General features: G+C 40.0%; 1 protein-coding gene across 4 annotated transcripts in view; it reads left to right on the top strand.

Moving 5' to 3' along the window:
- rgl1 (ral guanine nucleotide dissociation stimulator-like 1) overlaps window positions 1-13994 on the top strand; it is a 182275-nt gene extending 168281 nt beyond the window's left edge. For all 4 annotated transcript variants that reach the window (XM_041208353.1, XM_041208350.1, XM_041208351.1 and 1 more), the window contains 4 exons: window positions 3583-3775; window positions 5419-5673; window positions 10525-10639; window positions 12362-13994. In XM_041208353.1, the coding sequence (XP_041064287.1) occupies window positions 3583-3775; window positions 5419-5673; window positions 10525-10639; window positions 12362-12546 (748 nt within the window). In that variant the 3' untranslated portion in view covers window positions 12547-13994. The remainder of the gene's footprint in view (window positions 1-3582; window positions 3776-5418; window positions 5674-10524; window positions 10640-12361) is intronic.
- The last annotated feature ends 4468 nt before the right edge of the window (window positions 13995-18462 follow it).

Below are 18462 nucleotides of genomic sequence, written 5' to 3'. Positions count from 1 at the left end.
TTTGATTGTATAATCGTAGGTGACATTGATTCCTGTTGAAATGGTTAATTACATGGGCACTTAGCCTTAACTCAGTGGTAGCAATTTCACCCCTAGTCAGAAAGTTACGAATTCAAGTTCCACGCAAAGACTTGAGCATATAATCTAGACTGACTCTCCAGTGCAGTACTTGAGAAGGTGCTGCTCTGTCAAAAGTGCAGTTTCAAATGAGACTTGTAAAAATGAGACCCCCATTTGCTGTCTCGAATGTAAAAGACCTCGTGGCACTAATCAAAGAGGAGCTGAGGACTTCTCACCAGTATTCTAGCCAATATATATCCCTCCTCCAACAAAGCATAACAGGTGATGATGTCACTTACTTAATTCCTGTTTTGGGATCCTGTTGAGTATAAACTGTCCTATCTTTAGCTGCACTAGAAGACCAAATTCAGAGTTCACTATCCTTATAAAAGCTTTATGTGCAGCTTCCTATCAAATAGCAGTGATGTTACTTTTTTTGCTTTGTTGCTCTTAATTTTTCTGAAAGATGAATTTTATTATGTACACATTAAGGTATAGCAATGTTGGAGAAATTTTCTGTGCTGAACATTTAATCCCAGATTTTTCCACTTACAAGAAATAGGTTAATGGCAGGGTTGGAATAACACACTAAAGCCTGGGCCCTGATGTCATCTGAGCACACAAAACAAAAGGCCTGGTGGAATTTTTTCCCCCAGCAGAAGGGGGAAGATCTCTCGGCAGGAGGCCATTTCTGTCCAGGTTCTTCAGGAAACAATTCTCCTACCTCGACGTCAGTGAGGAATTGTGCATCAGATCCACCTGCCACCCCCCCAACCTTCACTAAGGAGGGCCTCATTGAAATATGCCACCTATTGCGACCCCAGCACAGAATCCCCCTTTCGTGATAAATTTAAACCTGGTGCCAAGTCGAGAGAATCTTGAGGTATCCAACAGCAATTATGTCAACAAGCTGGGTAGGCAGCCAGTCGCATGTCAGTATTCTCTGACAGCAAAACAGGAAGTTGAAAACACTGAATACCTTCACTTTAAATTTTCAGATAGCAAAGCAAATTATTTGGGTTAAAGTAATAGCTAAAATATTATAAGCAATCATGATTTAAAAATTTGCTCCATTAAATGATGGGGAAACCTGACATTCTGCAAATATAAAATTAGCCTTTTTGGGCCAGTGAAGATATTTAGCAGTAATTGAGGTCGAGATGCCATTTTAAAAACCTCAACTGACGGTGCAAGTTTTTCAAGGGTTTTTTGCAGAGATTCCAATAGTGTAAAAGTGGAAGTTTTCAGAAGTTCACTCATTGGTATTTGGAACTTCTGGTTGAACATAGATTGGGCAGAATAATTCCTGGGGATTTCCACCTTATTCTGCACATGCAGATTGCTGAGAGTTTGTGGACTCTGCTGTTTTTGCTGTAAGCACAGCTGCAAAATTTGGGATTTTTGTCTTTTCCTTGTGTCACAAGCTGTTGATTTACTGTAGATCGCCATTTTTTTGGTCACAAAAATGATTGTACATATACACTTCACAACGCACCCCCCCACCATCCCCCAGAAAAGCAAAGAAACAACTCAGCAGCCTTTCAGCCACAACATGCTATACTCGCTTTCATAATCAGCCTCAATGTTTCACCCAATGTATTTTTTACTTACCGGTACTTTATAATTGGGCATAAACAATCAAGCAGGCAGCACTTGTGTTGTGAGGATGTGTGGGAGTTTAAAACACACCCGCACAGCAGACCCTGTGAGGCTAACTACAAAAGAAGGCAACCACCCAAGCTGGTGGGTTACCTTTTTACACTTAACATACAAGTTGAGCCCTGTTTTTGGAAGGATTTTTCTAGGTTTCAAAGGGCAACTTCTCCACTGACTTCGGTATCTTTGGCCCAGTTATGTACTGGACGTAGCTGCCCCTCCCCAGGAAGCCCGGTATCAGGGTGGCAATGTCAGTTTGGAGTCTTATGCATTCTAGTGTACAGAGCATTTGTTGTCACCACATTCCTGTACTGCAGTGTGACCTAGGCTCTGTGTGCACCAGTGACACATAAGAGCACAAGAAATTTCATCAGCAGTGCCTCTGCTAAATTCTCCAAAGTCAATGAGAGGACTGTCAAACAAATGCTAGTGTCCCCCTTGAAGCGAGCGCCACAAGCATTCAGGCAAAACTCCTGCAAAACCAATTGCAATGGACTGAACACTGTCTGGATGGTGAAAAGCATCTTCTACCCACCAGGTCCTGTTTTCTCAACTCAAATGGCCAGCATGTTCCAGGGCAGGACAAAGAAAACGCTACAAAGGCACTCTGAAATTCTCCTTGAAGCACAGCAACATTGACATTAATGACTGGGAGGAACTTGCTACTAATTACTCAAATAGCAACAACTTGTCCATCAGGCTGTTTCATGCTTTGAGTCCAAACATCTTAATGATGAAGCAGAATGGTGGCAGAGAAGGAAAGAAAAGGAGGAAACCCTGCACTCCAGCTCCACTGTCTCATGGGACATCTCGCCCCATGTGTCCAAAGATCTGTGGGTCTAGAATCGGCCTTCTCCATCACCATGAAGACCTATGACAGAAGACCTGTGGCACTCTGGACCTAATCAAGGGGCAGCCGACAATAATTGGACAGAGTCAGCACCAGTTTCCTACCCTTACAGATGACATGAATTTGCTGCATATACAGTACCCAAATCTGTGAATGAAGCACAACGTCAAACATGCAGTAGCTTCCTAGACTGCTAATGTTGCACTCCCAGGTTCTCATTTATTGTAAAGCCAAAGCCTCTGCCTTGCATGTACAATCCTACAATCAAATCCGGCTGGGTTTGTGCTGAGCTCCTGTCTGTCTGTCTGTTTTGGCCCAATGGGATAGGGGAAATCTTCAGTGCTGCCTTCTCATTGGTGGATTTGTGCTTTAATCCAGTGATGATGGAGCAGTGCAGAGACGTTTCCCATATTATCAAGCCAGTCAGATTCAAATAAACAATTCCATTGGGTTTCAAACTCTTTCCATTGACACTCAACTCTCTCAATGTAGACAGTTCTACACAAGAGCATTACCATAGTCAACAATACTATTAAATAAAAAGATGCACCAATATCCCCTGTGGCTCAGTGATGCATCTTGTTGTATAACGCTCCTGTGATGCAAGTTGGGAGGTTTTAAGAAGTTAATAAAAGCTATATAAATACAAGTTGTTACTGTTAGTATCTCTGAAAAAAGAACCTTTTTTCGAACATAATTCTTCGTGACAAAAATGTAAATAGGTTAATGCGTTCTGATGAAAAGTAATCAACCTGAAACTTTAGCTCTTTCTCTCTCTCCTCAGCTGCTGCCAGACCTGCTTGAGTCTTTCTAGCATTTTCTGTTCTTATTTAAATAAATTGCATAACTGACTCCGGGTGGCATAGAGCATGTACTTTGAACGTATTTCAAAAAATGTTCATGTATAGGGCCACTGTTGGGTAGCCAAGTACCACCCCGAATCAACAATAAACTCTTTCTGTGGAATGTAATGACTTTTCAATGTTTTTGTTGACTAATCCCTTTCCTTCTTGCAGCCTGTTTCTAGGGGCAGATGTTAACGCAAACAGCACTCCAACTAAGAGCTCCGAGCAGCCTAAATCCCCTGAGAGTGGGAGTTCAGCAGAGAGCATCGACTCGGTCAGCGTTTCATCATCGGATTCCAGCAGCTCAGAAATTGAAGAGCCCTGCACTTCACAGACTGACGCTCGAGAAGGACCACAGCAAAAGGTGAAGCAAAGAGCCATTCACCACGTTAAAGATGTTGTCATGGGAGGCTCAAAACACATTCGCCTGGGAGGTTTGGGATCATCTGATTCTATCCAGATAATGTCTCTTCCCCTTCCCCGCCGCCTCCCACCCCCTCCTCCCCGATTTGTAATTTGGTAGTCAATGGGATACAAGTGGCTCCTGTCCCGATCACCAGTCAAACCCAACTTGCCTTTGCGGGCACCTGACTATTTGATTGGGCTGACACCTCTTGGAGGCAAGCCACCATCCTCAATTTGGACCCAGCTTCAGTGACAGCCTTGTATTTGGCCACTGCCAGCAATTGGTTTTCAGACCTGAAGGTGAGATGGCAAAATTCAACCCATGTTGTTTACAAAGGCATTGGATGCCAGAAAAATTATAACTCCATGGAATGAAAACTGATCTTGTATTAGCCAAGCTTGTATTTCATATAAACAAGCTTGGCTTATTTTGTATAGAAAGTTTATCATTTAAATGTGTACAAAGGAAGCTTTATGTGATTTTTTTTAAGAAATGGTTATCACACTAATAGCCAAAATCTTTAATCTAAGTTTAAATTTTATAAAAAGATCTTCGACTAAAGTGCAGGCTGACTTTAATGGTAGGTTTATGGTTGGTAAATTTAGCATGTAGGCGGTGACTGTAGCAGCTTAAAGCAGTCTACAAAAACGGCACTTTGGATCAAAATCTGGCAAACTGTTCCACAAATTGCAACAAAGCAATGCACCTTGCTGCACTGGAGACTGCGTACTTTGTTTTTTCTATAATTGACCTTTAGTTATTGTTCAGCATGTTCTGTACTGATAGGTGTTGTTTCTTGGGAGATTATCAATGACCTGGTATCTTTGGTTTTAGTAGAACATGTTTATGACCTGTTCCCTGGAAATTTCAATGATTCAGTTTCTTATTCTCTTGCTTTGTGTTTTGGAGTGATATTTCTGTTTCAGAATCTCCCCTATTTATGGATTCTCCTCTTTCAGTCCTTGTATTCCTCTTTAATAACTTTACTGCCTATTCATTACCAATACTGCATGTCGGGCCCACACATGCACAGGCTGGCTCACTCTTATAAGTGCATAGCATCACCACTGGGTGTGTTTTAACTTCAATCTGTAGGTGGGTGCTACAAGCAAGTAGCCAAGTGAGGCAGGCAGGTAAACATTTGCATAAGTATAGGAGTATTCAAATATTGCATGTAAAGTGAAATTCCAAAGAGAGAATTTGACAATTGTAAGAGTTACACACTAGCTTAAATGTTCGAGTATAATGGCCCACAGTGCATTTGTGTATACTAAGTGCTAACAATCTAACTGAATAATTTACAAATGTGCTAAATGATGAACCATCAATGTTGGCTTGCCAGCTAATAGACGTTAGATGATATCGTTCATCAGAACTGATTTTGACTAGGACAGGGAGGAATCCCAAGGAAAAGATTTCACAGTATAACTACCAGGAACTTGTGCATCCCTTGCTGTCCTCGACCAAACTGTTGTGTCCACAATGCCTCTGTTTTTGAGGGAATGGCAGAGAGTTCATGGCATAATGGATGTAACTGGGAAAATGGACCTATCTGAGAGAGAATAATTCACAATTTTTTTTCTAAAATAATTATTCTGCAGTCATCCGAATCCTTGTCGTCATCTTCCTCCATGCACTCTGTGGACACCACCTCCTCGGGAGTTTCATCCTTGTTCAGCACTGTGTCATCGTCACCATTATTGCCCCACCATGCCAAGGTTCACAAGCGTTCTGCCTCAGCCACCTCCTGCAATGCAACATCGGCACTTCCTGTGTACAACCACCAGAATGAAGATAGCTGTATCATCCGGGTCAGCCTAGAGGATGACAATGGAAATTTATACAAAAGCATTTTGGTAAGTACATGGGCTGTTTCCTTTAGTCATGTTCGTGTTGTATAATGGTCGTTAATTTCCCATCCATTAGCCCCCATCCCTTGCACAACAATGCAGCAAGGAGGTACAAATTGGAGTCTGGGGTCCTTCAATTAGCACATGGCTAACCACAGGCAGCTCTGATCCTCCTGTTAGCTAATTGAGTAATTTTAGCAAAGACATTCCTTGCCTTTGGCTCACATTGAGTTTCAGGAGATGGAGAGTAGTGAGCAAACCAAAATTGGGTTGGAGAAGATTACAGTCCAAAATAAAACCACCACCCTGTGACTGGTTCAGAAAAACCTTAAAATTATTGGCCATATTGGGTAGTAAGTTATCCCTATAACTTAATGATCCTCATATATTTTATTTTTGAAAAAATTATTTCAAATCTCCTTTGATTGTGGCTTTCCAGTAGCTCAGTGTGACGTGTGGAAACCTGCCTCTGGCATTTAAATGTGATAACTGAACACAATCTCTGGATGGGTGCTGGTGAAGAAAAAAATATTTGTTAGTTTGTTCTAGTAAACCTAAAAGTTTAGCAACCAGCCAGCATTTAATAATTACAAAGTGAAGATTATGTCAGCCAATGATGTCAGTAAGTTGGAGTTGAGGTGGAGCTGGGCACGACTTAAGGCAGGACTTGGAACAAGCATATTGCAAACAGCTTGTTTAAATGGGACATCCATGAGCTACAACAAACTAAACTCATGGCCAAAATTACAGCAAAGTCTCCTGATTAAATGTAGGACATTTTTTAGTCCCAACAAATTGCAGTGAGTGGCGGATAGCTACAGAATCATTCTCCTTCCTTTGACTTTTTTTGTTGATTACCATAAATTTTGTCCTTTTCTGCCACTGGAAACAGTTTCTCCTTAAGTACTCAAAACCCTCCCCTTAACCTTATCTGCTTCAAGGAGAACATTTCCAGTTTTTCCAATCGCACCACGTTCTTATGTTGTTCATCCTTGGGCCATTTTAGTAAATCTAGTGGCATAATACATAAAGACATTGTTTAAGATAACACAAATATATTGTGCATGTAATTTATTACACCTTTATCTTCTGCCATATGCACCCAAGCTCTCATAACTTTCTGAAGACCTCCTTTGTTAATCATCGAACTGACTTGTGTCTATCTGAAAACATGAATCAATTCATTGCAAAATGTGAAATGGAAGTTTGTAACCCAACAGAGTTCGTTCCCTTTCTGCAACCAGTCCGAACTGACATCCCATTGCTGATCTAATCAACGTTTACAATCTCTCAAATCTTCACTTAATCTTGTGGAGAACAAGCACAGCTTCTCCAGTATCTCCACATAACAGAAGTCCTGCATCCCTGGTACAATGCTTGTGAACCTCTACCCTCTCTAAGACCTTGACATCGTTCCTGAAGTGTGATGGCCAAAAGTTGAACACAGTACTCAAGCTGTGAACTAGTTAGCTATTTTTGTAAAGGTTTAGCATAACTTCCTTGCTTTTCATGCTACAGTATATGTCTATTATTAACACCAAGAACCCCAATACTTTTTTTAACAGCCTGCTCAGCTTGTCCTGCCATGTACACCTCCAGGCCTCTCTGTTCCATGCAGCCCCCTTGAAATTGTTCTATTTGGTTTTTATTACCCACCCTCCTCATCTTCCACAATGCGTCAGTTCACACTTCTGTGCTAAGTTACATCTAGATATAGCAGTGCTATGTCTTTCTATGGCTTTCCGAACTCTACTACCATCTTCCTTACCACTGTCTTCCTTGCTATTTACTTTTTAAAGTTTGTTTCATCTGCAAACCTTTTGAAATTCTGCCCTGCATGCTAAAGTTCAGGTCATTTACAGATATCAAAGTAGTTGTCTTAGCATGACTCATGGGCATCACCACTATATACATCTCTCCAGTCTGAACAAACAATTATTCATAAACTCTGCTTTCTGTCTCTTAACCAGGTTTGTTATCATGCTGTCACTGTTGCTTTCATCCCACAGACTCCAATTTGACTTATATCAAACAATCTTTTGAAAATCCACATCTGCATGACCAGCCTCACTATTAATCTTCTCCGTTGCTAAACCAAATAATTCAATAAATTTGGTCAAACAAATCTGTGCTGGTTGCCATTTATTGACTTTTTTTAAGAAGTGGCAATTAATTTTGTCTTGGATTATTATCTTTCAAAATTGCCCCACTGCAGTGGTTAGGCTGACTGGCCTGTGGCTGCTGGGTTTATCCCCTTCTGTTTTCAACAGGTATAAAATTTGCAACCCTGCAGCCCTCCAGCACTGTTATATCTAAGGAGGACAGGATGATTGTGGCTGGAGCCTCTGTTATTTTCATCCTCACTTCCCTCAGCAACTAAATTGATTATTTTTCCAGAATAATGCAGAGTAGAAAGTAATTAATTATATGATATGGAAATGCACTCTCCAGCCCTGATAGGTGGAGTTATCCTATCATCTCCATTTAGATTGGGACAGGTCACTGTATGCAACCAATCAATTTTGCGTATTGGTTGCGAATATACCTTGGGTCTGATTTTGCACCTGTGGTGATAGTGAAATATCAAAAGTTTAAAATCAGCCAATTCTACTGTTATTCATGACCATCTTCCTGATCCAGTAAGAATATCATCAAAATTATTTATCACTTCACAGGGATTGCATCTTGCACAGCACATTTTCAGAGTTAAAAAAAAATATATAGTCTGTTGCTTTAATTCAATACAGCATTTTTAAATGTTCTATTGTATCTTAAGATTTTGTAGGTTTGGAGTTTACACTTCTAAAGTAATTAGTATTACCACCAATGTGCACAACCTGGGTCAGTTCAGTTTATAATCAGCTTACTTTAAGAAAAATGCATGCAAAAGCTCTTCTGGTGTTAGCCATTTTCTATGCCAGCATTGAAGCATAATTTAGATGATATAATATGTTTTCTCATACAAGTTAGCAAATAGTAAGTTGGTCCTCCTATATCAGTGAAGGAGAGGAGAAAATTCATCACCGCTGCATCTCGGTGAAACGTTTGTTGTACATCTTGCACAGGGAGGTTGATTTGTCTACCTAATGTGGCCAAAAAAATCAAAATTACAAAAAAAAATTTTGTAATTTAACTTTGCAAAAGTTTTGGCTTTGGAATATATTGAGATGGTCTTTCATAACAGGGAAAGCTTTTCTAATGTCAAAGATATTGCAGAAACTTTTGTAACATAAGGAACCAATCTCACCAATAAAAACAGGAAACTTGAAATGTATGTTTCTCTGTTCTGTCTGTCTTTACCAGATTGGACTCTGGTGGTTATGCTATGAACGTGATGCCAAATGGCAAAGATCCAGCTTGTGAATTCATAGCATAACATCTCCATGTTTGAAATTGGCACATGTAAACTATTTTCATTCAGACTGCTCAGATATGTAGCCTGTCATGGGATTGGAGTTCTGCTGACTTCTACATAATGTGAAGCCATCTCAGGAGGCAAACTACATCTTCACTGGTGACATGCTTTGTGACAGGTTCACCTGGGTGGTGTGTGAGATCACTGCAAACATTAAAGTCTGCGCCAGTAACTGGACTTAACAGTCCTTGGGCGATTGACTAGACATACAGAGCTCTTGGTTCCCCCCCAAACAGAGTTCTGCTACCAAATGAGCAGGAGTCTTATTCTTATGAATACACCATGCCTTCCTTCCGCTGGAGGATAAAATCATTAATCAGACACACGCATTTGTTAATTTTCAGTATCTTTAATGTCTTGCAATTCACTCTGGAACAGAAGAATGGTAGGACATATTAATATGCCCAAAATAGGACTGTACTGAATAGGGCCATACAAGGTGCAAAAGGTCCAAAAAAATCAACCTGGGTATTGATAATTGATGGGACCTCAACCTATAACATTTGGCTGCACCACTTCTTTTTCTATCTTGTTGCTCTTTAATATCTTCATTATGACATTTGCTTCTGAGTGGCTGAAAATAATTAATTTTTAACCATGGGCTACAGCTTAAAAGGGGAATTAAGCATGTGCAGTCTCTCAACTGGGAAACTCTACACATCTCCAAAAGAAACACCAGCTCTACCAGTGTATTTCATCTCTCATTTGCTGGATTGTTCCAACTCTTGAGCTGGGAGAAATGACCTCCAGATGTAACATGGGATTTAACAAAAACCAAAAGGAGTTTTAAGTGTAGTGCATTTGGTTATTTCAATACCCTGTTTGACCAACAATTCCAGTGTTTCACAATTGAGGTGAATGTTAAATTTTTGAATTCCACTCAGGAACTAAAAGTTACTAAATGCCTCAAACATTTTTGTTTCTATTTAATCAGTTTTATGAATCAATTTTATATAAACATGCACTAATATTAAGCAATGTCAGACTGAGTAAACAGTATTGAGCCTTTTGTTCAATGGATAATGTCAAAAGTAGGCAAAGAGAGGGGAGAAAAAGTGGAGTGTTTAAATTGAATCTTTTGTACAAACTTATTTACTTTAAACTGCAAATGTTGATAAAATTGCTCAGGAATCCTAGTGGCAAAACACTGGGCTCTGTTTCCATTGCACATTCAGGTATGTGCTATCACTGCTCAAACTGAATGAGTTTGAGTATCTAAGGCAGGTTTTGCAATACCAGTCCTGGGAATTTGGGGGATGGAGAAGGCTAGTAGAATGGATATTATTTCTCTAATGTAACTTATGCAGAATTCAGTGCAATGTCACAGTTATCTTCTGGGTGAAAACCACCTTTAATCCCTTTAGAAAGGCCTTACGCTTTTTCATTATTTCACTTTCCCTCAAATATATTAATGAAAAGTAAATATTTTTCTATTTCTTTAGTTGACTAACCAAGATAAGGCACCTGTGGTTATCCAGAGAGCCATGTCCAAGCACAACCTTGAAACAGACCATGCAGAGGATTATCAGCTAGTACAGGTCATCTCAGAAGATAGAGGTGAGAGGTGGAATTTGTGTCTCAATTTATGTTAAATCATTTGGCAGAAGATTTATATTTTCTGATTTCACAAAAAAGCTGTGAAATCCAAACTCCTATTATTAAACTTATCTAATTGCACTTAGTAGGATGCAGCTTGGAGGAATTTAACTTTACATTCCTCAATAAGCAGCTATTATCTGCACCTAATGAAGCAACTAATTTTAGCTAATCCCCTGAAAGCTATACTGCATTAAAGGTGCACATCTGCAGTTGGTTGTGGAGTTAAATTGCAAATTATACAAATAGACAAATAGTTATAAACGTTATTCTGGTTTCTTCATTGTAATTCAAGCTGGTTATTGTGTTTTAAAAAAAATGCATTAACCATTATATTTTGAAATCAATAGCTATTTTTCTCCCCCCCCCCCCCCACCCTCCCCTTTGTTGGCCCTGTGACAACTTGGCTACGAAGCAGGAAAATTGGATGGGGTCCCTGCTGCTAGTTTGCTAATATATCCCCCTCCCCCCAACACCTTTCCTAGAGAAAAGTGGATACCAGGACCAAATTGAAGTTGGGGACAGACTTTATGGCTTTGATTCTGCCATGGTTTAAAAGTCCTACCAACTATCACTGTCCAGACTTCTCTAAGCAGAATGCCTCATTTGATGAGGTTTTCCAGAGTCTTTGGCATGCTATTCTGGTCAGAGTTTTGAAAAAAAATTCTCTGGATGTAAGCAGATGAGTGATGCATAGGCCATTACTGGTGAAGCTAGCACTTATTGTGCATCCAACTTCCAAACCCACAACCACTACCATCTAAAAGGACAAAGGCAGCAGATAAAAAGGAACACCACCACCTGGAAGTTCCCCCACAAGTCACTCACCGTCCTGACTTGGAAATATATCGGCGTACCTTCATTGTCGCTGGGTCAAAATCCTGGAACTCCCTTTCTAACAGCACTGTGTACCTACACCACATGGCCTGCAGCGGTTCAAGAAGGCAGCTCACCTTCTCAAGGGCAACTAGGAACGGGCAATAAATGCTGGCCCAGCCAGCGACACCCACATCCCGTGAATGAATATATATTAAAAAAAAAATCCCTCATTACCTTGAGAAAATAGGACAGTAAGCTCGATCCTTGTTCTTTTGACAGTGGTGCCCCCAATGGTGTTAGGTACAGGATCCTGATCCAACGATAGAGGAACAGTTGCATTTGGCAATGATTTGCAGTGATAATGACATTTTTAGTCTTTGACGCTGGTATCCGCAAAAGTTTAAAAACCCAATTGGTTCATTAATGCTCCAATAGCTACATCATCAATGTCCTTTAGGAAAGGAAATCTGACATCCTTACCTGGTCTGGCCTATGCGTTGTTCACTCATCTGCCCTTTGAAGCAGCCTAGCAAGCCCCTCAGGTTTACCAGACTGTGACAAAGAAGGCAGGCAGCAGGCACGACCAATTTAGGCAACTAGAAATGAGTAATAAATTGTAGCCATATCCTGAGAATGGGTTTAAAAAAAACAATTGTTTACATTTATTGAGCCTATCCAAGAATAGTGTTTAACTTTCAAGCTTTTCTCGTGGTATGCAATACCTTCTGAACCCTTGCAGCAAATTACAGTCCTATTGCTCCCAGCCATTCATATTTCTACATCGAAATTGCAGTTGGATCCTACGCTTAACGCAATCAATGTTATCAAAATGAATTTGTAAATAAGTGTACGTTTGCTTTTCAGAGTTCGTGATTCCAGACAATGCCAACGTGTTTTACGCTATGAACACTTCTGTGAATTTTGACTTTATTCTGCGAAAGCGGAACTCAAGCAAACAGGTTAAGCTGCGAAGTCGGTCATGCTTGACACTACCCAGAACAGCCAAAAAAGGGACATCAGCGCACAGACTAAGCAAGGTTACGCTGTAAGGAGTGTCGTTTTTCATGCAGCTGTACCTGTCGGAGCTAAAAACACCACTCAGTATTGAATAGCCCTGCAATATATGTGAATAAATCACCTTGACAGTATTCTACTTAAATTATTGGACACCATGGATAGCATTGACTGAACTCTAAACTTTTGAGCACAATGCTTGTCTGCTGTTGAAACATTTTGCACATCAGCCCTTTTGAAAGAAGGCTGGAGGATTGGACCCGGTCACCAGAATCTGCTGGCTAGCCACAGACTTGAAGATGATCACTTACTTGTCGGAATCGGTTGGAAGAGGGGAAAAAAAAAGTTTTTGTTAAATATGAAATGTGTTGACTATTTGAATATGAACTGGCCTGGGTTCTTCCGTGGTCACTTTGTAACAAGTGAACCAGCCACCATCTAGTCATTGGCCAGATGATGAATACTTCAACAAAAGTATTTGGATTGGCCCTTGAACTCTTCAGCACACCTTTCCTGCCTTCTCTTATTTTTCCAGCGGTTTAACCTCTTCTGGATATACAGCATCGACTTGCCTTCAACGAAGGACAACTGCAAGAAATTATGAAATAGTTTATTATTGCCAATGATGTTGCACTTGTTTTGAATTGATGTTCAGCTTTATATTGAATTTATATTGAATTATTTTGTATATATATTTGTAAATGTAAGCCTTTTTGGAAAAAAATCTTTAAAAGATGCAGAGGGGACCAGATCACCTGAGATATGAATACTTTAATACTTTTTTTTGTCCCTCATTTATCTTTATTTGTGTTCAATTACTTAGAACTGCCATTATCTCGTGTGGACTAGTCTACAGTACTAAAAGAATAAGCAATACCCTTTCAGACACTAATTCATTGACCTCTTCGTTTTAATGCAATCACTTCTCAGGTGTTGGACAGCATTAATTATGTATGTTCACTCATTAGATGTATCCAAAAAAAAAATTCCTTCAAAGTAGCAGAATTGCCAAGAATGTCTTAACAGTATTTGGGTCTCTATCAAATTCAGGTTTGCACTATGTATAAACTAATCACCAGAAACAGCAAGTGCTGAAGCACTTTAACGTTTTTAGTGTCTTCCACACACACACTGTTCCAGTGTCCTTTCCCAATATGAATCTATGTGCCTATGAGTTGTGGTTAGGAGGGGCTTTAGGGAGCTCACCACCTGGTTTTGGGAGGTCCATGTATTTTCTTGTCTCCTCCTGTCAATCGCTTGGTGCCCTGTATAGGATTCACTAATCAGACACAATTACACAAGACCACTCACTACTGAAAAGGTTCAACATCTGAGCTATGCCAACAACACTCGGCGCAGTTTATTAGAGGAAATCATGAGTTACTTGTATAATTTTCTTTTCTAAGTGTACACTTTTGTAAATATTTTCCATATTCCTTGTATATTATATTTGTTTTAAATAAAAAAGTTACTAAAATTTCAATGCATCAAAGTTTTTGGATTTTATTCTTTTGAAACAAAAGGCAAGACTTGGTATGATCATGTATGTTACGGTGTGTGCACTTCCATTATGTAAATAGTGTTATTCCATTGCCCATAACCACTCCTGTGTGCAATTTTCATGTGTTGAGAGCCTACCTGATTGTTTACCAGGCCATCTGGCATTATGGATAGTCATTTCCTAGAAACCAAGGCTACTGATTGAGTAACTGCAGCATTGCCATGTTTTTTACATCAGCTGATCAAATTGTACAATAAAGCCACAAGGACTGGTTGAAAAACAAAATAGTGAACTATTTGCATTCTTCACATACCAGGTCTTCCCCCACCCCCACCCCCCCAGCGATTTGTACCAGTTTTCCCCAGTAAGCGTTTTTTTTTAATATATTGATCACTAGCTAGAAAATGACACTGGACATATTTATGGTGTGGTCAGTATGCTTTCCCTGCCCTGCCCATTCCCCATTTCACTGTTGGAGTCCAACAGGTGTTCATCAAAGCTTTGGTGCAAACAATTTGATTTACAACTTTCTAAATGGCCAGCTTCTGCATTCCCCATTTTATAATGTCTTTCCCCCATCCCATTCTGAAATTTCTGGCTGCTTTGCTGTTACTTTTGGTGTCTCTTCAATCTTCCTCGTATCCTAATCTTCTTTCCTTTCCAATTTCTGGTTGTCCATCTCTTGATGCCACTAGCTAGATCAGATTCAAAGTTGATTGCTATGATTTGAATCTTTAAGATCTAACTAAACTTGATAGTTTATTTTAAGATTGAAGCAACCTTCCATTCTAAGAAATCCAAATGTCACATTTTTTTCCAAATAAGATTGGAAAGAAAGTATCTAGAAGCTTGCATAAATAGTAAGTGAATAAGTTGATCATGCTGAGTATTTGTAATATTCCTGCAGATATGGAAGGAGTTTACCTACATACTAGATCAGATGGCAAGCTCTACAATCTATCTAGACAGAGTGAAGGCAATACTACATGCCTTGATTGGGGAACTCCTCTACGCTGAGCATGCTGCACTAGTCACTCAGAGAAACTCGGGTGCAAAGATTTATGGATTCTCTCTCCCAGACCTGTAATTTGTTCTCCTTTACAGTAAGTGTCAAGAAAACCATGGTTACAGGACAGGGTGTCACAACTCTGCTCTTGATCACACTAATTAGCACATTGCTGTAAGTTGTAAGCAAATTCTTCTACCTTGAATCCATGATGATAGGCAATCTTTCTCTAGGTGCAGAACTTAACACGCATTGGAAAAGCAGTTACCACATTTGGCTGACTTGGGAAACGTGCATGAAGTAGCATCAACCTAACTCTTAGGGCCCAGATGCTGGTTTGAGATGTGTGTTCTCAGCACCACCAAATGGCAGTGAAACATGGACAACTTGCAGCTATCAAGAAACTTCCATCTTTGCTGTTTGTGGTACATTCTGGCCATCTTGTGTAAAGACAAAATCACAAATGTGGCAGTCCTCTTGAAGGCAAATCTCCCATGTTGGCACTCATTAAGCAGAGGTGACTTTGGCTTGGGCAAGTTCAAAGAATGGAAGATAGTCACATGCATTCTATATGATGAGGTATCCTGAGCCAGGAAACCTGTAGAACACCCAAGTCTTTGCTTCAAGGATGCTTCCAAGCATCATGATTAGGCTCTAAACATCGATTTTTTTTTTTACACCTGGGAGACACTAGCTGATAATGGAGGAAAATGGCAACATCTGTGGGGTCAGCATACAACACCATGATGATCAATGGCTTGGCAACTGATGCCAATACTAAAAACAACCCACAATGACACCTGATAATTGCTTTATATGACATTTTTGTGACAGAACCTGCCTGTCAAAGATTGGTGTCCTCAGTCAAAAGTGCACTTTGAAGCTGCCCCATTCCCAAGGAGTTTGATTTGCTGCATGCCCATTATTTTACGCAGATGGAAGGATGCTGACAGCGATGTAACATTGTATTCTCCCTTCTCTCATGCTCTCTTGTGTTCTCCACCTTTAATTTTCAACCATTAACATGTATCTCTCCACAAAATTTTACATATTAGGAAATTTCATGTTTAGGTAACACAACGTGTGACGGCCTTTGACTTGGGTAAGAAATAATGCTGGTCCATGTGACCTGGCGACCCTTGACCTGGAAGTAGTACCAACAGGAAGGAAGTTAAAATACGGAGCTTGTGCAGCAGACACAAGAACAGGGGAAAGGGAAGAGCTAGACAGACGAAGAACTTTGGCTTAAAATCCTGACCATACAGGAGGAATGGACTGCCAAAAAACTAACTCTGAAATCTCCTATTCCTATGTAGTTTGTATCGACCGTACTTTGCCTGTTAATTTGTTTAATTTGCATTGATTCTGATTTGTATTACAAGAAGTGAAGTCTTGCTCGGTCAGTTTCTTCATTTGGGGTCATTTGGTAAATGTGATTTTGCTTTATGGATCCCCATGGGCATCAAAACAAATGGAAACCTTTTACAGCTGCTCTAATGAATTTCTGTGTTGGTGTTCCTGCTATGGAGGAGGAGTACCCAACAGGTCAATTAATTGATTTGACGTTTTCTGTGGTATTAAGAAACAAAATTGCATTTTTGGTTGCTTTTACTGCTTCATTATGTCCCCATGAGCACTTTATAACTAATGGATTGCTTTCAGAGCTGTAGGCAAACACGGCAACCAATTTGCGCACACCAGGCTCCCAAACACAGCAAAGCTATTTTTCATGGCGTTGGTTGATAGAGAAATATTAGCCAAGATCTTGAGAATTCTCTGCTCTTCTCCAGCTAGTACCATGAGATTTCTTGTGTCCACCTGTCTCAATCAAAATACAGCACCTCCAACAATGGAGCATTCCCTCAGAGTTGCCTGGAGTATTGACTTGGATTATATGCTGAGACCTCAGCCCACAACATTACAGCTCGGGCAAAAATGCTACCATCAGTGGCAAACGGACAGTAAAGGAACCCCCTCTATTATCTCAATTAAGTTAACACTAGTAAATGCATTGCCCTGACTGGCTATTGTAGAATTTAAAATCGTCAGCACCATAAATACTAAAAGTAGAATCCTTAGATTACTATTCTTCAGTTTTAGAACTAGCAGATAACCTAACAACCATAAAGCAAACTTGTTTTTAGTGACATAGGTTTGCCACAGCATAATATGGATATTTGCATAAATCTGAGCTCGGGCATCTTCAGATTTAAGTTAGTTAGTGGCCATTCACCCGACCCATCCTGTTCTTTAGGGAAATGGGGCAATTAATTTAAGCTGGGAAAGTGATCCATGACAGATGTAGGTGCGTTCTAAACAATTCCAACATACGTATTCATTATAGCTTCTCCCAGCATGATGCTCTGAAACATATACAGCAGCCATCAGTATTGAGTTTCAGAACACAAGTGGGAGGTACCTTAAGATGAACTGGGACATTCATCAAGTGAGTTTATCACAGTATTTTGATGGGTTCAATGTTATCTTTTGTGCTTTCTAACAAGGTCGTCCTCCATTATTGAATGTATCAGCAAGACCCCTATCAATGCAGCCTTAAACAATATTTTGTACAAAGTAGAAAGTGTTCTTTGAGGTTAGCAGTGCAATTTGGCTTAACATAACTTTAACATATCACTTGAACTTTGCTATAGCATGAGCTAAACCCTTGGTGTTGATGTTTTGATCTGAGTGATCTTTATCAATGAAACTAAAATGATGTTTCATACCTATAGATTAAATCTTACTCTCTTTTCTTAAAAAAAAAACTGGCCGGCCTATTCATATTCAGAAATGACTGAGAACTCTGAGGTGGTTACATAGTTTTATTGGGAACATATCTGGGCCAAGGCAAGGTGTTACCTCTGTTTCTCTCTCCATAGACGTTGCCTGACCTGCTGAGTATTTCCAACATTTTTTATTTTTATTTTAGACTTTCAGTATTTTTTTTTATTCATTAATGTGATGTGGGCATCGCTGGCCAATCCTTAGTTGTCCTTGAGAAGGTGGTGGTGAGCTGCCTTCTTGAACCGCTGCAGTCCAGGTGGTGTAGGTACACCCACAGCGCTGTTAGGAAGGGAGTTCCAGGATTTTGATCCAGCGACAGTGAAGGAACGGCGATATATTTCCAAATCAGGATGGTGCGTGACTTGGCGAGGAACTTCCAGATAGTGGTGTTCCCATGTGTCTGCTGACCTTGTCCTTCTAGATCAGTGGCCGTGGGATTGGAAAGTGCTGTCTAAGGAGGCTGCAGTGCATCTTGCAGGTGGTACACACTGCTGCCACTGTAGTATCTGCAGTATTTTGTTTTTGGGTAAGGTTTTTATTGCTGCATTCAAATTTTTAAGTGATAAACAATATACCCAACATCTTTATGTTCTGCAGTGGGACTTGCCAAAAGTGACAATTACAAATGAAAATACAGGTTATGTTGGATATTGGTCTTCT

This window comes from Carcharodon carcharias, chromosome 16, assembly GCF_017639515.1.
Source record: "Carcharodon carcharias isolate sCarCar2 chromosome 16, sCarCar2.pri, whole genome shotgun sequence".
NCBI classification, from domain to species: domain Eukaryota; kingdom Metazoa; phylum Chordata; class Chondrichthyes; order Lamniformes; family Lamnidae; genus Carcharodon; species Carcharodon carcharias.
Note: the sequence above shows the minus strand (reverse complement) of the source record. Positions and strands in the feature narration are given on the sequence as shown.